Source organism: Ipomoea triloba, chromosome 3 (assembly GCF_003576645.1).
Source record: "Ipomoea triloba cultivar NCNSP0323 chromosome 3, ASM357664v1".
Taxonomy (NCBI): domain Eukaryota; kingdom Viridiplantae; phylum Streptophyta; class Magnoliopsida; order Solanales; family Convolvulaceae; genus Ipomoea; species Ipomoea triloba.
The window spans coordinates 29649785-29671490 of record NC_044918.1 but is presented as its reverse complement, the minus strand read 5'-3'; the positions used below and the strand labels follow the sequence as shown (position 1 = coordinate 29671490).

The window sequence follows — 21706 nt, the reverse complement described above, 5'->3', positions numbered from 1 at the left end:
ATTTTGTGACTAGCAGGCCGGTAATCAACTAGTTGACCAACACAACTCTAAGACAATATTTGTAAAATAATAAGGGTTTGAGAGGTATAGTAAAAGAATCAAGAACGGGAAAATATTATTGCTATCAAATTGTCTGAACCCTTACATGGTACTCTAAAAGGGGTATTTATACACCCACCGACCAATTAAATGACCACATTAATGCCTTCTAATATAATGACGCCTAATAATTACAGAGAGCATAACTGGTGTAATCGCTACTAATTACGTCACGCCTCATCATTGGAAGGAAAAGTCGCTCGTGTTAGTCCATAATTGTTACTTTAAAACGTATAATCTTCTCCCAAAGATTATCAACTAACTCCTTGGTTGATTGCGATGAACGATTGCCTTGGCCAACTACCAAACCCCAATCGGGTATACCTTATCCTCAATCCCTCACTTTCTTCTGACTCACAAATCGCTAGAATTCATGCCACGCTAAAGTAATCAACTTAACTTTTGTTGCCTACTCTTTTTTCAAGAAGGCACAATAAGACTAAGCACCAACTTATTTGTTAGGCCTTCAGTCAAATTTTAAACTAATTCCGACTTCGTTTTAGGCCTATAGTCAAATCTTAAACTAACCTAACTCACTTCTTCATTACCTACTCCTTTTTCAAGGCGGTGTGATAAGACTCAGTGCCGACTCATTTTTCAAGCCTCTAATCAAATCTTAAACTAACCCAACTTCGTTACCAACTATTTTTTTAAGGAGGCGTGATAAGATTGAGCGCTGAGTCCTTTTTCAGGACTCTAGTCGAATCTTAAACTAATCCAATTTTGTTTCTGACTCCGTTTTCAAGGAGGCGCGATAAGATTGAGCGCCTACTCCTTTTTCAAGCCTCCAATCAAATCTTAAACTAACCCAACTTCATTACCGACTCTTTTTTTATGAAGTACAATAAAATTGAGTGCCGACTCATTTTTTAGGCCTCCAATAAAATTCTAAACTAACCCAACTTTGTTACTGACTTCTTTTTCAAGAAAGCAAGATAAGATTGAGCACCGAATCCTTTTTCAGAACTCTAATCAAATCTTAAACTAGATACCAACTCCTTTTTCAAGGAAGTGCAATAAGATTGAGCATTGAATCCTTTTTCAGGCCTTCGGTCAAATCTTAAAGTAACTCAACTTCATTATCAACTCCTTCGTTGGTTTGGATGCCCACCGAAATTATTGCTCTCCCGAAATTATCACCTTCCCAAATTAATACTCCATACATAACTGCTCTGATCTCAAAATTAATGCTCCAAGATTATACCATTGCCTAGCTAATTTCTGCCCATAATTTTGAATTTTAAACTATTTAACTTCTACAATACGCTATTGTTTTTTCACAATCCCATCATGGACCAGTTCACCCCTCAATACACCAATCTCCGCCACGTGTCCTCATCTCCCTCCAATACCCAAGTGATTTTATCCTTCAAGTTTAACATTTCCTCGCGTTTTCACAACCACAGGGTTCAACCCAAGTCTTTGCCATTTTTCTCCCTACTCCCTTTGAGTAGTCAATTTGTCAACCGGTCTACTTCCATTTCCATCCAGGTGCATCTTTCCTTCTTCATTTTGCTTTGTGTTTTCCCAAACCTCCCCTTCTCCATCCACCTTTTAACCCTTTTTTCCAAGGCGTCACAAAAAAACCCCTAGCGTCGACTACATTTCCTAACCCCACTTCTTCTGCCACCGTACCCTAAATCCATTCCCCCCTCTGGCGACACGTACAGCTCATTGACGGGGTTTCTTTTAAGATGTACTGCCTCTAGTTGTTTATCTCTCCACCTTGACCACCTCAGACATCGATTTTATGAGGAATTTATTTAGCCCTGTTACCGAGGTAAAGACGCCCAAAAACCATTTGACTTCCCCCTCGGTTGGCATGTGTGAAACCTACACTACAACGATGATATATACAAAGAGTTTGGTTACCCTTCTTTTGGATCAACGCTGTTTGAAGGCGAGCACGTGGTCACGCCTGCAAGTCGATCTTCTTCTAGAGGTTAACTACTGACTCCCCTAACAAACAACCCGCATGATATGACTACATGACTGCTTATACTTCAGAAATCACGCATCTAATCACTTTGTTTATTTTCAGGCAACGTCAATACTAAGGACGAAAAAGAACTGGAAAACGTCGAAGAAGAAGAGGAAGACGACATTGTAGAGCACCAAAAATCACAAGTCTACCTAAACAGACCAACTTCCCTGCCGGCTAACTTGCTAAGATGATTAATCGGCAAGTGCTATATCTAGCCAAGTACAAGAGCAAATCATCAGTTGCCAATATGGTAAGGCCCCTAATAGAAACCCACCATGGGTACCTAATCGGTACCACCTAGAAAGCAGTCGAGCATGGGACTCGAACTCGACAATCAACACTCGAGACGTAACTAGTCAGTCTTGACTCTCTAATTATCTTTCCAAAACCTCCAATCCCATTAATTAGAGCCTTAATTCCCATTAATTATAGCCTTTAAATGCTACAATTAAGCTTGGGTCTCGACCAACCCTTTAAATGGTATTGTTGAGCTTGGGTTTCGACCAGCCCTTTAAATGGTACAATTGAGCTTGGGTTTCAACCAACCCTTAAATGGTACGATTGAGCTTGGGTGTCGGCCAGCCCCTAAATGGTACAGTAAATTTAAATAGTCAATTGGCTGATTTTTACTAGTCTTCGTTGAATCTTTGTAGGTTTGAAAATATCAAGCAAGACACTGAGGGACTACTGCTTAGAAGTAGGAAGAAGTGAACTAACTTAAGATAGATATTTTACTAATTGGTCCGGACTATACCCCTCCGAGGAGCCACATCTCGCACGACTACTTTTTATTTAATTAATGTCTCATATTTTGCAGGTAGCTAGTCTCGGCCATAGAAATATAGCAGGAAAAAAGAATCAGTAAAATACTAAGTGTTAGGGTTAGCTGGAGGCCTATAAAAGTAGTTGACGCTTAGTCAATCGCGCCTCCTTGTAAAAGGAGTCAGGAAAAATGCTAGTGTTAGGGTTGGGTGGAGACATGTACAAGGAGTTGGCGCTCGGTCAACCATGCCTCCTTGTAAAAAGAGTAGAGAAAAATGCTAGTGTTAGGGTTGGCTGGAGGCCTATAAAAGAAGTCGGTGCTTATTCAATCGCACCTAGCTCCTTGTATAAGGAGTCAGGAAAAATGCTAGTGTTAGGGTTGGCTGGAGGCCTGTAAAAGGAATCGACGCTCAGTCAACCGCGCCTCCTTGTAAAAGAAGTCGGAAAATTTTGATTCGGAATTCGAATGTGGTGGTGTTGAATTGATTTTTGAGATGCGACAATGTATTTTACCGCACCATGCTTCGTGAGACACATGAAAGTGAGGGACTAATGATAGATACCCAACATGGGTACCCAGTCGATACCACCTATTAAACAGTCGGGTATGGGGCTCGGACTCACTAAGCTAATTAACACTCGGGATGTAACTAGTCAGTCTTAGCTCCCTAATTATCTTTTCATAACCTCCAATCCCATTAATTAGAGCCTTTAATCCCATTAATTAGAGCATTTAATCCATTAATTATAGCATTTAATCCTATTAATTAGAGCCTTCAATCCCATTAATTATACAGAGTAACATTTAATCTCCTTAATTATCAATAAGTGTTAAATGAACCATATGAACCTTCTTCTACCATGTACATTACCCTCTCTTCTACCATATGAACCTTCTTCTACCATCAATAAGTTGAATGATCATCCACACCTGATGATATATGTACAAAGTCACTTACAAGAGATAGTGAATTTAGGCTTGGCACCGTTCAAAAAGGCCCGTGATTTTTCACTTTTCGATTTCCACGTAGTTACTGTGTCTTTCTTTATTTTTCTTCTCAAATTACTTACATTTTGTTGATTCAATCGATTATGTTTTGGTCCGCCAAGTAACTACCCTGTGTCACGAAACCAACAGCCCCCAAACTGCTAACTCAACTCTTCAATCCCAGCCAGTTCGCCATAACGCCCCGTTGGTCATCGGCGAGTTGCCAACTGTTGTTACTGTTGCAGCTGAGAAGAAAAAGGATACGGCTAACCACATCGCTCGTCAACTAACTGTAGACACAAACATCACTAAGCAGTTATCTGACACTCCGACCACCTAAAAGATGAAGACTTGGCCTAGAAATAAGCTCGAAGGACGCCATCGTCAAGGGGAATTTCTCTGTGATTGTCTAGTTGGACACTGTGATCTTTCTCAAAGATCAGTGCTCCATTGGCTATTACCGGCTGACAAGGCTTGGCCCACATTGGATTTGTTTTCAAACAACCAAGGTGGAAGCGGTCGAATTTGATCAACTATGGGAGGCGGCTAACTACTACAACTACCATGTAAACTCTAACCCCTCTTTCAGCGCTTTGCACTCATTGAACTTTCTTGCTAATTGGTGCAAAAATATCCTTGGTGCAAAAATTACAAAAATGTCACTACATTTTTATCATTTCTATTGATTTCGAGCCATCTAGATTTGTCTGCACGTTCACAACTTTAATTTGATCTGATCCGGTCAATTTTTCCAAATGTAAGGCTGAGATTGATTCTTATTGTTCTCTTAAGGACTTGTTCTCAATTTCTCATTTGATATATTATGGCAAAAGCAAATTTGAAGAGTTCAATTAAACAGTTAGTCGGACTAGTTACCACTTTCTAAGTTTAGTAAACGGTATCTATACGCACGGCTTGGTAATAAATAAAGTTCAGCTCAAATAAAAATATACCTGAGACTTAAATTACAATGTATTATGTATACATTACATGATAATGACTTCATATTATGAATTTTTAACTATTTAAACGATTATATGAAGATGATTGATTGATTATTATTATTATTATTATTATTATTATTATTATTATTATTATTATTATTATGTATTCGAGAGTTGGAAAAATGCATTCACAGATCATGTAGAGCATCATCAGTTCATCAATGCTGATACAATACAGTTTCAAAATATATCCCATCCAGATATGAGAACAAAGCCTATTATTTCAGCACTCGTGAATAATTAATTACAAAATTATATACAAGTTTGAATTACTATTGCTCCTTACATCTCAGATAAAAGGTTGCTGATTTTTCGAAGCTCCTTTAAAGCTGCCATGGCTTGTCCTTTACCCACAAGAACACTCTTGGATACTGTTTGAGACTGATCTTGCTGGAAAACAGATTCGATCACCTACACCAAATGACCAAGTAGTTTACAAAGAATCAGAATAGCAATTCAATCAAGAACATATGAAAGTACTTAAAGGCGACACCACAATAGCAACACAACTAAGAACAAATTAGGAGTAACCCCAACAAGATGGGTAAGGATACAAACTTGTAACCACTAGGTCACGAGTTCGAATCCCAGCCTTCTTGGTTTAAGCCTCCTCCTAGTGATCCTTTGCCAGCTAGGGTCACAAGACAGGATTTACCCCGTGCACACTCTCGAGTAGTAACTGCCGGTTTCCCTCGTCACCCCAAAAAACTATGGAAAACCTAGCCTAGTTTACCTCCTTGTGATCCATTGCCGGTTAAGGTCACAAGACAGGATTTACCCAGTGCACACTCTCGGGTAGTGGCTTCGGGTTTCCCTCATCACCCCAAAAAACTAAGAACAAATTAGAATGCAAACAATAGTTTATAATTTTAATACAAGAACAACTAGTCTAGATAACAACTAAATAGCAAATTAGCAACTAAATCAAAATGCCAACAATAGATTTTTAAGCCCGAATTCTAATCTTAATGATTCACATGATCACTATAGTTGCAAACATCAAAGTTCTTTTTGGTTGACTCACATTCTGATCCAGATTCTCAGCATAAATCCGAATTCTAGATTAATAACTTCACAATACTAAACACAAACTCTGGTTCATCTATAATCACAGTTACTAGACTGCAGTGGATCTACTTTTCAAGACAAAAATTTCCAAAAGCATTGTCTTTTCATTGATCACAATATACTAGAGCTAGTTCCATAAAATATCTTTTATTAGTCTATTGGGATCTCAAGAAAAAAGAAATTCACTAGCAGAAGAAAATAACTTTATCTTGTCTTTTCCTTTCTTTGCAGAATGAGGCAAGCAGCAGGGGCTGGGGTGGTGGGTAAGAAAGATTCCCGCCATCACTCGGCACACTACTCACAGCTTGATAACAATATGTTATAAACACCTTATCCATTTATCTAAGACATGGTTGTCTAACCCATAAAGCATAAGCAGGTCTAGAGATGATCTTCTAAATTTCCGGTGTACTAAATTCTTATTACTGACACAACCACATCCTAACAATATGCTCCAGTCAATCTCATTTAAATGGCATTACTAGCTATAATAGTCTAAATTGGAACTGCAACAGCTCTGATTATCACAAAAGAAATAGCAAATACCTGAATATTCTCGAGCATGGAATTCCCAAGATTTCTTAATGAAACCAACAAATTCTGGTCTACATTCTCTCCTCTGCTAGTGCCAGAACTATCAAACCCCTCAACTGTAGAAGATCCAATATGATTGTTCTGACTGTTCCCACCACAGGGGACTTTCGTGACCTCAGGGCCACTATCTTTTCCAGATGCCCCTTCCCCAGCATTCCGTCCAAACTTCCAAAACCAGTTAAATTTGACAGACAGAAGCTTCCGCTCCTTTGAGCTATTTGTGGATTTCCCTCCAGAATCATCATTTTGTTCAGACTTCACAGAAACACCTTCTAGAGGAAGAGATCCTTCTAGGTTAGTTCCAGACACCACAGCGTTACTTGCATCACCATCATTGTCACCAACAGACAAATTTGATGCAACACTGCTTCTGTCAGATCCAATTTCCTGATGGATATTACCACTAATAGGGCTAGGTGGGTCAGAAAAACTATAAGAATTCTGTTCACTACAAGTCTTTCGGCTGAAACATCTCTCCTCAGATGTGCAACTAAAATTTTTGTTTTCTCCATCTTGTCCATCAGTATCAACCAGATCCCTCTGGCCAACATTTTCATCATCAACCAAATCATCTGTATCGTCATCTGACCCAAGCTGCCGAGCCAGATCTTTCAACAAATTTCTTCTAACAGCTGGATTGGGTGCTTTTCTTCCACCATTGACCATAGATGGAGCTGGCGCAGACTCAGTTCTTGACAAGCGCAACTTAACTTTCTCAGACCAAGACTTTCTGTGTCCTGGAACTTTGTTCTCCTCAATGCATTTCTTGTTTTCTTCTTCCTTCTGCAGAACTCTCCACTTCTCTTCCCAGTAGCTTTCAGCTAGCAAATTCAATGGATTTGCCAAAGTTAAATCAAATGAATTGCTATGGCTTCTCACAGCTGTTGACTTACTTCTCTTGTAGAACCCATCATAACTCAGCAATGGAGTCGAGTTATTAGCAACCACTGCCAAACTCTGTAAAGATTTTGCCTTTGCTATCAATTTCTCCAAATTTGTATCCTCTGGAAAATTCAGCAGTCTTTGAAGACATGCAGTAGCATTCTCTGTGGCAAGTAGTGAAGACCTTAAATTTAGTATCATGGAAACTGCAAAAGCAGAGATGAAAGCCCCTCTGGATGAATTGAGAACAGTGCAGCCAAAGTCGGTATCATTTTCAGTGGATTTTTCCAGCTTCCTATTTTCACATGCAAATATTTCATCCCAGATAATCAAGAGGTCTTCAAGTGCAAATTCCCGTCCAAAGAGGACACGCAACCAACGAAGTGCAAAATACTGGGGCTCAACACCAAGCTCAACAAGGTGGCTATGGAGAGAGGAATCAACCAGCGAAAGCAAATGATATAAAGCAGCAGAAGCTTCAATGACAGGCGGCAAACCAGTATGCGAAGTGCCATATGGGGAAGGGGAGAAAAATTCAGCCATAGCAACAGCACCGCCAGCACCATTCATTAAGGCATCAAACATACAATAAGCATCATGCTCCATGAATTTCACAGACAAGAGAACACCAAGCTCACCTTCAGCTCCATATGCATCATTTAGTAGAACAATGGATTGTATCTTGGGGTCAAGTTCACTGAGACTACTAATCTTAACTGGACTTTTGCCAGTTCCATGTTCTTCTTCAAGAGATTCCGAGAACTTTTTAAAATCAAATTTATATGTCAAATCATTTTCATGAAATGAGAAACCATCAAAATTGTCAGTGAAATGATCTTCATAAAGATTCCTCACTTCGGAGAGATGTTCGACATCTACATGGAGAACATATAGCAGTGGGGCCAACAGTTCATGCATTCCTGCAAACCACAAAGGAAAGTTCCTACCGATTAATCAACACTGAGAAAAAGTTAAATACATTAAAAAACAACTGACATATATTTTAAATAATTTCAGAGACTAATTTGAGAATTAGGTCATGGGTTGACGCTAAATCATTGATATTTGAGATTTGCATAACAGATCTGACATTTTTTCCTACTTAAAACCAACAGGCAACAGGCAAGCATGCAAGTACTTGATTACATTTTACAGTATAGTTACAGACCAATAGCATGCATAATGACAATATTCCCCATGTCTGAGCTTTCACAAAGGATCTGACATTTTAGTAAATAGAATCAACAGGGAAGCAATCAAGTACTTGATTACATTTCACAGTAATAGTTACAGACAAATATCATGCATAAAGACGTCATCGACGACACAGCATGTATAACTTTTGCTTTGTTACCAAAAATGAGAAAAAGCATAATACTATATGATCACTTGGTTTAAAGTACGAACACAGGGTTTTGGTCCCAGGAATAGACTTGGAGATCAGCAGTGTGTTAAAGGAAGAGGACAGAGGCAGGTGACACACTGACACGTTACTGAAAGTCTCTATGTTGAATCCATAAAAACTTGAATTTTTAAAAGAAAGCGATAGCAATTGCACTTAAGTTAAATTCAAAAAAAATCTTAGCATACCTTGTCTGTACCCATACCCAGGATGTCCAAGGCACCAAAGCAGCAAAATACGCCGCAACATGGCCTGGCACCCAGGGGTTTGGAAATAGCTACCATGCTCAGGATATAAACGAGACAAATCCTGATCAACCATTCTTTCTAACTCAGCATTCCTGAAGAAGCGACCCCACATGCTATCTACAAAGTATAATCGTAAGAAATTAACCTTGAATAAAAGTTTGACACTAGGAATGCTACAGAAAAACAATCACATCCATCAAAATATCAAGAATCAAGTTGTTCATGAAGAGATGCTAAAGAAAAACACATATATCCTACCAGGGTTTTGAGACAGTGGGTTGTCCATAACAAGATCTGGAGAGGTACTACCATCCTTTGGTACATGTGGATCAATGAGAAGCTGTCTCCTCAGAGTAGCATAACTGCAAGAAATAAACAAATAGGTTAAGGGTAGAATTGTAGAAATCCCCGATAATGACACAATTGTCACTCATGTAAGACACCTGTGTTGAAGCTGTTTGCAGTTAGTAGCCAAAAACTATCTTGAGCTGTAGTACCCTAGATTTTTTCCAACTCTAAACTAAACAAATTGTTGACATTTAATAATGTGCTATGACACACACCTAAGGAAATATAAGCATTTGTCAATCCAATTGTTCTTTGTTTAATTTTTGCACTTTTAATGTACCACTTATTCACATTGGATGATGTTAGTTCAGAGAAATTAGAGGAAACAGATTTAACTGCTAACATAAATATTTGTTGAAATTTTGGGAACTTTGTAACCAGAATCGCTTATTATCCAACATTTTTTTTTAAAGAATATAATTTTCCAATGACTGCTAAGGAAATGATTGAAATTCACTAACAGAAATGTCAGACACCAGTAAAAGAACGAATTCAGAGATACGGCGAAGAAGCAATTATATAAATTTATTAACTTTAAATTACCTAAACTAACGGAACCATGAAATATGATGGCAAAAACAATGAAAAATAAGAATTTTTTGCGACATAAATTCCAATTGAACCCCAGAGAAAAAAGAATTACCTTCTACGTAAGTCAGCAGTCACGCGGCGAAGATCGATGATGGAAGCAGATGGGGAAGACGGCAAAATCCCCAAATCGATGCGCCATCGCACCCCTCTCAGATCACGGAAACACGGAGTCCTCTGTGGAGATGGAGGAGAAGAAGAAGACGGCGAAGACGACGTCGTTGGAAGAAATGTATGCTCAATCGGAACCGGCGACATAACCTTTTCCCTAAGCTTTTCCGTTTCGTAGGCACAGAAATTCCGTGTTGAGCGTCAGAACTTTATCATGAAAATTGTGGGAAAAAAAAAAAAAACAAAACAAAAGAACAGCGATTCTAGCACAAATAATCAACAAATTTATTTGATGTGGATTTTTCAAAAATGGCGAAACAGAGAATAAGAAAGAATTCTAAACACCGATGGCTATGGCTGCTGCTCCTAATCTCCGTCTAAATTATACAATCACCACCTAGAACAGCGATTTTGGAACAAACAATCAACAAATCTACTTATTTAATGGAATTCTCTATTAGGTAGAGAGATAGAGAATTCAGAGAGCGATGGCTAATTGGCTACGGCTGCTGCTCCTTTTCTCCTTTTCTCTTTTCTATATTTCTTCCAAGAGAGAGAAATAGAAAGAGAAAGGAAATGAGCCAAAATTGCTTGTCTATGGAAAAGACTGCTAAAGAATAAAATTGTTTGGAAATTGACCCTATTTTTTTTATTTTTTTTTGGTGATTTTGGTCGGTACTCGGTAAGCTTCCGGGTATCCGATGAGCTGCCAAATTTTATTGTGGACCGTAGACCAGATAGAAAAATGATTGAGATCTATTGCTCGATTCTTAAATCTTAGTGCTTAAATTTTATTTATTGATGTAGTCGACACTGATAAGCTATTTCTTTCATATGGATCGTAAAGATTGAGAATAGAAAATGGAGTACATATAGTATTTTTCAAAATTATATAGTTTGAAATTTTTTCTGTTAACAGTAGTAGATAACAAATCCCATTATGATCAATGTAGCAACATTTCTTATTATTTACTTTTATTTTAGTGTTTAATTTTATTTTTGGTCCAAGATTTATAGGTGGTAGTTCACTTTTAGTCCTTTTTATAATATCTCGCTTTGGTCTTAGTATTATTGTGGCATGATCATTTTTAGTCATTTATCAATAAAATTGTTTAAATTATGTAAACACAATGGCATTTAGGTCTTCAATTATGATTTTTTTAAAAAAAATAAAAATAAAAATATAGTGGGTCAACTCACTTTGTATTAAAAAAAAAAATCAAAATGTTCTTGTATTTAACAATTTTGTTTGATGGATAACTAAAAGTGGTCATGCCATAATAATACTAGGACCAAAGACGGATGTTCTGAATAAAAACAAAGAGTCAGCAGTTGCCTCCAATAAGACTCAAACCCACTCCTTTCCATATGGAAGTGCGACCAGTTGTCACTAGACCACAAGGTTTTTTAATTCAACTAAAGTATCATGCATTTTAATTCAACTATAAATTCATTAGATAATATTTCAAAAAAAAAAATTCATTAGATAATATACATTCAATATGTGAAACTTGCTATTCAATTTCTTTTGATATACAATGTAATTTCATTATAGCACCACTAAAGTATTATTATTATTATTATTATTATTATTATTATTATTATTATTATTATTATTCAACTACAGTTTCATTTGACAACAGACAATCAATATGTGAGGCCGGCTATTCAATTTTATTTATACACACAGTAATTTCATTATATCACCACTAAATTAAAACATCATTCTAATTTAACTACACTTTCATTTAACAATATACACTCAATATGTGAGACTTTATATCCGGTTTCATTTTATACACAATGTAGTTCATTATGGCACCACTAAAGTATCATTCTTATTCAATTAAACTTTCATTTGATAATATACACTCAATATGTAAAACATGTTATTAAGTTTCATTCATACACACTGTAGTTTCATTACAACATCACTAAAAAGAAAAAAAAAAAGAAATTCGGTGCGTCATAAAGCGTAATGATTGTCATTTACTTTCATTAAAACCATCATCCCAACGCTCATCCTCAAGCATCTCATACTCGGACTCAAAGCCCCACCTAGACTCCTACTGTGACATAATCTTTGGGCTCACAATACACTTCAAGTCCCTCAAATGGCTTTTCGAAGACGTATGCAAAAGAACACACCTAACATAATCTCTATTCAAGCACTGATCCAGGTTTGTCTACACCTAACAGGTGCAAAGTTGGTCCTAGAATATCTGTGTTACTCGTTGAGAGCGTACTGAAAATTTTAGACTGCACTGTCTCTAGTAATAACGCTTTTAAGACAGTGTTATTATAACACAGCACATACTCATTTTCACTTTCATTTGTTCTCCTTTTTCTAGAAAGATTGTCAGCCTTCATTGATGTTGCTTATATTCTCTAAGAGTTAAAAGCGTTATTCATACAACAACAATCAACTTCTCGGTTATATGGCTCATTTTGTCATATATGATCTATCCAAGATTGTTGTCCTCAATGAGAAAAGTTACAAGTGTTGGGCACAGAGAATGCTTATCCTCTTTGAACAACTAAAATTGGTCTATGTGTTGTTCTCATATCCACCCGACTATATTCGTAGTCAAGAACTGGGTGTAACCCTCGTACAATTTGATGGTGATAACATGACAGCCAGATGATACCTTTTGTCACAAATGAATGATAAGTTGTTTGACATTTATAAAATTGTTTGAGAAACGCTGTCAAAGAAATACGGTGCCGATAATGCTAAAAGTCTAAGCGTCAAAGTGACAAGAACAAAAAGAACTTAGAAGACATCCAACAAGAATCACAACAACTTCAGAAGGAGTGGAAAAATTAAGAAACTCAAAGGAGGTTGCTTCGTGTGTAGTAAATAAAGACACCAAGCATACGATTGCTATCATCGCAAAGACAAAACTAGTAAATGACAAAGTTGAACTAGTCTAAACCTCAGATATATCTGACAGAGCAAGATGAGTATTGCATTTATTTGCTTAAATAGTAGTTATTTTGAGTAACTCTTATAAGCTCTATTTTTTTTGTGTGAGTTTAAAATAAAATTGTAGAGACGAATATACTCTGATTTTCTCTAGTTTCTAAGAGCTCGCATAAAAAGTGATAATATTAGTACTAAATAAAAGGTTATATGAAGATTAGTTGAGTTGTCTAAATTTGAATGTCTATTAGCATTTATTTTATCAGTGAGGTGAATGCTAATGACATTGTTGAAAATTATACCCAAAACTAATAGTGACGTATACAAAGATAGTGAATCATTGTTATAACTATGCACATGTATGAGTTCTATGGCTTTTGTTGTGATAAAAGTGTTTACTTAACACTACTGCTAAGTGATTAGACCATCTATTTGGTTTAAAGTTCGTATATAAATTGTTTACTCATGTACATGTCGATTTATAACATTAATAGGTGTGTGTGTGTGTGTGTGAATTCATAAAATATATATAGATGTTTTGAATTGTATAAAGAGACTGTATGCATGAGTAATAAATATGAAGATACTTAGAGATTATCAAGTTATATATGGAAAAGAATTCAGAACTTGAGCTACTGAAATGACTTGACGACTACCAGAATTGTGGGAGCTATATGACTACTATTGGTAAGCGCTTTAATTTCAGGTTGTGTCATCGTTAGAAGCTAAGTGAAAGGCCTTGGCGATAAGGTGCAGTGGACGAAAAGCAAGGGGTACAGAGATTACGAAATCCATATCGATTGTAAGGAAGTTGCCAATTTTGATCACCTCAAGAAGAAGATCATTGAAGGGGGAGCGGGAATGATTGTGCATGTGTATCGCGAACAAAATCAGGTGACGGATGGGCTGGCTAAGCTTGTGCTATTTGGGGTGACTGACTAGATTGAGTTTGACAAGTCTCCCCCCCCCCCCCCCCCCCCCCCCCAGATGTAGAAACCGGGTTGATTTTGACCAAATTGGTGTTTGAACTTAGCGATTTGTTTTGTTGGGTACTTAGCTACTACCTCATTTTGTTTTTGGTGCCCCCCTCCCACCTCTCTTTCTATTTAGACTTGGTGAGAGCATCTCCATCAGAGGAGAATATATGCTTTATGTCAGGGAAGAAAACCACTTGGCATGAGAGAGAGAGGGAGAGAGAATGAAGATAGAGCTTCTGCAAATGAAGTTTTTAGTACAGTGATTTTGCAGAGCAAAATATCAGGAAACTCACATGCTGGGCGCGTCAGGCGCGCCTGACAGAGTAATTTTTTTTAATTAGATCTGTTTTATTTTTTTTCTTCTCTTCCTATTTTCTCTTTCTTAATCACACTTACAAAAATTCCTAAAAAACCGTGAAATAACTCCACTACTAAGGATGCTCTGATTAGGTTTTGAATGGACACTAGTTTGGGTTGTATGATAAAATAAATGGTCATGTGAACTGTTGTGTATTTTAAAATATTTAACTTATTTTTATTATGAAATTATTACCTTTTATATTTATGGTATTTAGGATAAACCATTATTATTGTATATGCTAACCATCAAAACAAGTTAAATGATCATATCATTGCGAAAAAGACAATGAGCTGTGAATAACCGTTGTTATTGGTTATAATAACAACGGTTTAAAACTGTTTTCATAATAATAAATACAAGTAAAAGACAACATATATATGACAATGAAAAAATAAGCTATATGACAATATATATTTGACAGTCTAAAGACAATTATTTTTAACTGTTTTCTTTGACATATAAGACAACAACTTTTAACTACTCCGTATTATTTTTTAGTGGGGTCTTTAACAACATAATTTTTCCCTTACAGACAATAGTTTTTCACCATTGTCTATGTGTATTTTTCTTGTAGTAATATATGTCATATATATATATATATATATATATATATATATATATATATAAATCTGTTCAAATGTGGTCGCGCCTTCCTGTGCGGTCGATACGGTTCACACCACTCAATGTTAGAAAATACACTACTCAATGTTAGAAAACACACCACAATGAAATTACACAAAAACACCATAAAGCACACCACACACCCAAAATAATGCACCATAACTCCCCTACTTCTAATGATGCATTTGCTAACACTGTGTGGTGTATATTTACATACCTAGTTGTGTGTTTTTTTGATGATGCGTATCTAATGATGCACATTTGTGAGGTGCATTTTCTAACACTGAGTGATGTATATCTGTATACATAGTGGTGATGCCGCACTGACCGCATGTTAAGGGGAGGCCACCTGATCATGACCCTATATATATTATATGTATGTGTGTGTGTGTGTGTATATATATATATATTAAAATTTCATATTTAATGCATAAACAATGACTTTTTTACATTTTATTTCCATTTTTATTTTTTTCTCATTTTTGACTCTATTGTTTAAAAGTAGAGAATGAAAAAGGTAATGAAATTTATAATTATCAAACGATACAAAAAAAAAAGGGAAAAGGGTCAAATAAGCCTTCAAACTTTACTCAAAAGTGCAATTAAGCTCTCAAACATTAAAAAAGTTTAATTGAGCACTCTAACTTGTTATTTTGATACATTTAAACCCAAATGACCGGCCTGAAACAACCCGTTATTAATTTTTCGATGGCCGGCCACCGGAATGATTTTCTCCGACGAACAAACGGTGACGAAGAATCGATTGGAACGTCTTCTCCACGGGAGAAGAAAAGACAACCCAATTCGTTTTCTCCATTTGGAGAAGACGAACAACAGTTGTCTTCTCCAATTGGAAAAGACGAACTGGAGTCGTCTTCTCCAACTAGAGAAGACAACCCAGAACGATCGTCTTCTCCAATCGATTCTTCATCATCGTCGTCACCTTTTGTTCGTCCGAAAAAATCATTTCAGTCGACGATAGTAAGAATGCTGGCCGAAAAATTAATGACCGGTTGTAGACGGCCCAGTTCGTCTTCTCCAGTTGGAGAAATCGTCTTCTCCACTGGAGAAGACAAACTGGATCGTCTTCTCTAATTGGAGAAAACGACTATCCTGGGTTGTTTTCTCCAGTGGAGAAGACGACTCCAATTCGTCTTATCCAGTGGAGAAGACTTTCCAATCGATTCTTCGTCACCGTTTGTTCGTCGGAGAAAATCATTTCGGCCCGAAAAAATAATGACAGATTGTTTCAGGTAAATAACCGTTATTTGGATTTAAATGTATTAGAATGACAAGTTTTAGTGTTCAATTGAACTTTTTTAATGTTTGAGAGTTCAATTACATTTTTGGATAAAATTTAAGCGTTTATTTGACAATTTTCCAATAAAAAATGAAAAGAGAGAAGAGAGTCGTCAGAGATCAACCAGAACTCTCAAATACATTGACACGCTTTTCCCTGGAAGTTCGAATGAAATTCGAAGGGAGAAGAGACTGAGAGACGAAGAAAGAACTGCGATCCTTGAGATTCGAACTCTCGTTTCCATTCTACATCACAATTCAATTCACCCAAGTTTCCTGATTGTTCTGCAAAAATGTTCAAATTCTGGTAAACTATTTTTCTGGTTAAGCTTTTTAGTTCCGATTCGGAATTCGATTTTCTTTTGGAGATTAGTTTATGTATTACTGCTGTAATTAGCTGTAGTGATTATTATGCTATGAAGTTCCGATGTTTAGAATTCTGCTCTTCGGGTTTTGTTCTCCGTTGTGAACGATTTTTCTAGGTTTGATGTATTGTATTGACGCCTTTTCTCCTGGTTCCTGTGTAAGGATATATTTTGAGGTGTTCAGAGATGGGGAGAACTTTTTGAGCTCTAGTTGTCGTTCAATATGAATCAGGAAATTGTAAATTAGGGCACTATAACTCTTGATTTTTTTTATCCTGCATCCAAACTTTCATTCATTTATGCAGAAGGAAATAGAAAATTTTATAATGTGTGTTTGATCGGTTCATTTACAAGTTCCAACTGAGTAGGTTTTAGCTTTTGCTGTAGTCTGTATTTCTTTCATTTAACTGAAGTATGTGAAATTCAGTTCTGCAATTTGATTTATTGAAATAATGTAAGTGATTTGGGGTGTGTATTGACAAATATTCATATCTTCAGGGGTTCTCAAGAGCAACAAGCTCAGCCTCATCCACAGGAAATACCTACAGAGTCATGGTATCCGTCATCTGTGGTCAGCTCTCCTAGTTCTTCCCGCCCCACAACACCTAGTCCGAGCTCCTCTGGAAGCTTCAGTGTATCAAGGCCTTCTGACAGACAGAATTCTGCATCACACGTATCTCCTGCAGAGGCTGCTGGTATTATAGCTGTGTTAAAAGATAAGAGGTAGGAGCTGCTGTACAATATACATCTTGTTTAGCATTAGACTGCATATTTTTCTTAATAAGTTGCTGCCTATCTTTTAAGAGGTGATCTGCTGCAATTTTGTTTTTCTTCATAATATGTGCCCAACATTAAAAAATTCTCTCCAAAGCCTCACAATTTCAATCTTTCATGTTAATTCTCACAAATCTTCCCCATTGGCTATTGTGCTACTCCGAAATCTGTTATTTTTCATAATCCTGAATTTTATTAAATTTTTGTTTAGTGTTGAGGAGCTTCGGAAGCTTTACTCTGACAAGGATGCTTATCACAACTTTCTACTTTCACTTGAGGCCGTCAAAACTCAAAATAATGTGAGTTGCAAATCTTGGGTTTTAAGAATTCATTATTACTGCCTTGTATATGTTTTCCTTTGTCTGATTGATTCTAGTTCTTTTATTTGAACTAAGATGTCTTCCTTAATAAAGTACAGACTGAGTTGTTGGATTAGAAGATAACTGAAATTATTACTATTTCAGTATGCAAGAAAATTAACCAGGTCAATATCTGGATGAATATATTTGGATGGAGATTATGTGACCAATGGTGCTTATGGGTGTTTTTCTCATAACATACCAACTACAGTATGATTTATATTTAGGAAATGTTGAACTTGTTAGTTGTTGAAAACTGTGATATGTATGTGCTTTGTGCTTGCTACAATGTATGCTTCTGAGTCTGGAAAAGAATCACTGATGTCTCAGTCTTCCACTCTTTCCACTTCATCATCCTTGAAAACCAAACTAAACAATCAAGAGCATGGTTCAACTTTCTATTTCTAGGCTGTATCTGCTTTCAATCTTGCTCTTTATTTTCCAATATTTTCCCCTTTTCTATGTTTTTTTTAATCTTCTGTTTGTTTGTTTTAAAAAAGAATGAACTCCAGCAGTCCAGCTTACAGTAGGAAGTTGGCACACCCCTCTTTTAATTTATCTTTTTGGTATTGGAATAATTGATCTGAATTGATGTTTAAACTGTCTGACTGTTTTGTCGTGTCTATTAATTTTTCTAATAGGTAAGGGATGAGCTTCGTAATGAAACTATGCAGCTTGCTAGTAAGTTTCTGGCCAGTTTTGTGATGAAACTCTGTTTCTTTTAAAAATGCTATATACAGATGCATTTTAAACTCTCATCTTGTACAGGGGAAAATCTAGAAAAAGAACCAAGGATCATGGAGCTTAGAAATCAAGTGAGATGTTTAAAAAATGTTGTAGTAAATGTATAGTAGACAAAGTTTTAACATTAAAGCATTGATTGTGGAGGACTTTTGTGTTGTGGATTACAGTGCAGAATAATTCGAACAACTGAATTAGCTGCTGCTCAGGAAAAGCTGCATGAACTTGAAAGGAGAAAAGGGGAGCTCCTGAAGTTCTACTCTCCTGCATCCCTTCTTCGTCGACTCCATGGTAATTAGATATACTCTCTTATGATAATAATTAGATATAGTATTGTGTTATACTGTTTCCCTCGGTTCTAAATTGATTGAAAAATTCATTTTTTTTTTTTTAACTTTAGCTAAAGTAAAAATAGTGGCCTGTGAATTCCTCCCCTCCGCTTCTCTCTCTTTCTTTTGATATGTAACCTAACTGGCTTTGCCTCCTTAAACTACACAGTTTCATCAAAATTTTATACTGTCAACATAGGTACCAATCAACTATAAAGTAGTACTTTTGAAATTTTAATGGATGAAACAGTTGCAAATGAGATTTGGGGACAACAATTGTTAGAGGGTGTAAATATTTGGCCTAGGAAACCCGACTCTTCTCTTTTTGGGATTCATAAGTTAACATGATTTTGCTTTTCATAACAGAGGCAACTAATAAAACAGAGGAGGAATCTGATACCCTACACAGGCAGCTTCTTGATCAAGAAATTGATCTCTCTGCATTTGTGCAGAAGTACAAGAAATTGCGCCAGGCCTACCACAAACAAGCACTTACTCACCTTGCAGCCAAGACATCCATAACTGGCTAAAAACTACTACTGAATATTAAGTTACTACTTATTTTACTGTCTTACATCATCTGTATACTACTAATGTTTTGGATGTTTTTACTGCCGGAGCTATGACTCTCATTTCCATCTTGTCTTTATTAGTATCCTATTTACTTTAGGACTCTCTAGAGTTTATTATGTTCAATAGGATTCTTCTTGTATATATATTTTGTAATCTTCCTGTATTCTGATCATTGAATATACACAAACACACTTCCATTCTTGAACAATCATCGTCTTAAACTGCCATACTTTTTCATTATGGGGTGAAATAAATCCTAGTTATTTCGTCTTTCTTCTTGTAAAGTTGGCCTCTTTTGATTTCCATCATTCTGGGGTGAAATGAATCCTACTCGTTTATTGCATAATAAGAACTGCAATTGAAAATGAACTTACACGATAATGGCTTCTGGGATTCAATGTGCCGATTGATGGTAATTGATAAAAATGGGAAAATTTTCATAGTGGTGGACAAAGTTGGGATACTTTGGAAACTGAATAACCTTAGGTAATATGTGACGTATTATTTGTCAAATGTGACACATTTAAAAAAAATTAAAAATTCAAACGCAAAATGTGAGACATTTAAAAAAAAAAAATTAAAAATTCAAATGCATATGGTGTATGCATTTATATACTAGTATTTTATATGAGCTATGCGCAAAAATATATGTTAAATATTAATCCCGAATGTTAAAATCTTAATTATATTAAAATATTTTTTTTAAAAATAATAGTATATATGGAGTAATTTATTATTTTTTAAAATTCATAGTTGCAGAATTCATATTATATTAAAAGTATAGTTGATAATTTGAGTAATAATTATGGTATGATTAATATTCTTTAAGTATTTTAGATATGATAAATTACAAAATGTAATTATGGTAAATTTAATTAAAATCTAAATGAAATCAAACTTATTGTGTATAAATATTCAAACACATTTGTGTATGCATGTTTATGGTAATAATAATGGATAAAGATAACAGTAGTTATAACTTATAACAAAAGGAATATTTTTGTCTAAAAAATTAGATAGTACAACTCTTATATCGTAACATATACAAAAAATTAAGAGAAAAGGTACAAATAAGTGGGAATAACAATTAAGCAACTGAACTTGAATAAGCTACAAATTCATCCATGAACCTGGAAAAAAGAACAATTAGCATTTTTAGTAGATTAACAACAAGTTTGTGCTGATTGGGATGCCATTTGTAATTTTTATTTTATATATTTTTTATTATTATTCTACTAAGCATTTGACCCTTAAAAAAAAACTAAGCATTTGACCCTCAACTATATCTTCTCTATTTTGCGCTTTTTCTCTCGTTCGTTGTTGTTTGCGGCATTTTTTAATCAGGAAAAATACTATATGTGGTAATTTCTTAAACTGAAGTTTTCCAAGTTTATACAATGAAAAACTAAGGTTGAGATTCAACCACATTAATTGACACACCCATTCCGTTCGCACATATTTAATCACCGTTCGCACACTTCAACTTAGAATCTTAATCAATTTAGAGCATTAAATTATTACATTGATGCACAATATTTGATCTCACAATCTCACCTAAAAAGGTAATCTCATATGATCCTAAATCTCTCTCTCTCTCTCTATATATATATATATATATATATATATATATATATATATATATATATATATATATATATATATATATATATATATATATATATACTTTTCTATGAAGACATGAGGACTAATCTGAACCATTTATTTACATTGATCGGATGGCTGTGTTTTTTTTTTTTTTTTAAATTTGTTTTCCTTTTCTTATTCTCTCTTTTATTGATTAAGGGAATTTTCTACAATTTTTATGGATTTTTAATTGTAAATATTATATTTTTGGTATTTCATGCATATTTTATGAATTTAATGTAACTTAAGATTGTTTTCTTATTTGTCGTTGAAGAAATATTCACAGTGGAAAATCTGGCAGACAATGGTAACTGAAATACATAGACGAAGTAGGAAGAGTACACATCATCTGATTTCCGCCGCCCGTGTCCGCCGTTCTTCAAAATCATCTAAACATTGTGGCGGAGCTTAATAGTTGATGCTTCTCTGGTTGGGCAAAGCGAGCATGGCAGTGTGAGCCAAAAAATCCTTGAGCGCCACCACAGATTGCAGAATCGTTCTCAGATTGTCGATGTAACAAAATCCCGCTAGACCATGTCATTATGATATTAATTTTTTTTTTTGTCTTGTTTTGGATGCACGAATTGCAATCAAGTGTTTTTTCCTGGGTTTTACTTCTTTTTTTTTTTTTTTTTTTTTTTTTTTTTTTTTTTTTTTTTTTT

The 21706-nt window shown here is 35.5% G+C and overlaps 2 protein-coding genes and 1 long non-coding RNA gene across 3 annotated transcripts; 2 read left to right on the top strand and 1 right to left on the bottom strand.

Moving 5' to 3' along the window:
* The first annotated feature begins 1671 nt into the window (after window positions 1-1671).
* Window positions 1672-2471, top strand: LOC116014509. The gene is made up of 2 exons (XR_004097402.1): window positions 1672-2041; window positions 2141-2471. It is a non-coding gene; the product is annotated as an uncharacterized LOC116014509 (long non-coding RNA).
* Window positions 2472-4951: 2480 nt separating this feature from the next.
* On the bottom strand, window positions 4952-10659 carry LOC116012750. Its single transcript, XM_031252403.1, has 5 exons — window positions 10023-10659; window positions 9290-9393; window positions 8972-9148; window positions 6452-8301; window positions 4952-5248 (listed from the first exon to the last, which is right to left on the bottom strand). Exons 1-5 carry the CDS (start codon window positions 10223-10225, stop codon window positions 5120-5122), a joined length of 2463 nt encoding a protein of 820 aa, XP_031108263.1. The 5' UTR covers window positions 10226-10659; the 3' UTR covers window positions 4952-5119.
* Window positions 10660-16364: 5705 nt separating this feature from the next.
* Window positions 16365-19608, top strand: LOC116012180 (vacuolar protein-sorting-associated protein 37 homolog 1-like). The gene is made up of 7 exons (XM_031251658.1): window positions 16365-16566; window positions 17123-17347; window positions 17610-17697; window positions 18399-18438; window positions 18526-18572; window positions 18669-18789; window positions 19194-19608. Exons 1-7 carry the CDS (start codon window positions 16553-16555, stop codon window positions 19355-19357), a joined length of 699 nt encoding a protein of 232 aa, XP_031107518.1. The 5' UTR covers window positions 16365-16552; the 3' UTR covers window positions 19358-19608.
* Window positions 19609-21706: the final 2098 nt, after the last annotated feature.

Bases quoted from the DNA above. Each gene is read 5' to 3' on its own strand.
- LOC116012750 (XM_031252403.1), bottom strand. From the start codon at position 10,225: ATGTCGCCGGTTCCGATTGAGCATACATTTCTTCCAACGACGTCGTCT. The intron at 9,149-9,289 runs GTAGGATATATG...TATACTTTGTAG, and splicing joins CCCACTGTCTCAAAACCCTG to ATAGCATGTGGGGTCGCTTC. The intron at 5,249-6,451 runs GTATTTGCTATT...CATTTGGTGTAG, and splicing joins CCATGCTCGAGAATATTCAG to GTGATCGAATCTGTTTTCCA.
- LOC116012180 (XM_031251658.1), top strand. The intron at 17,348-17,609 runs GTAGGAGCTGCT...ATTTTTGTTTAG, and splicing joins GCTGTGTTAAAAGATAAGAG to TGTTGAGGAGCTTCGGAAGC. The intron at 18,439-18,525 runs GTAAGTTTCTGG...CATCTTGTACAG, and splicing joins TGAAACTATGCAGCTTGCTA to GGGAAAATCTAGAAAAAGAA.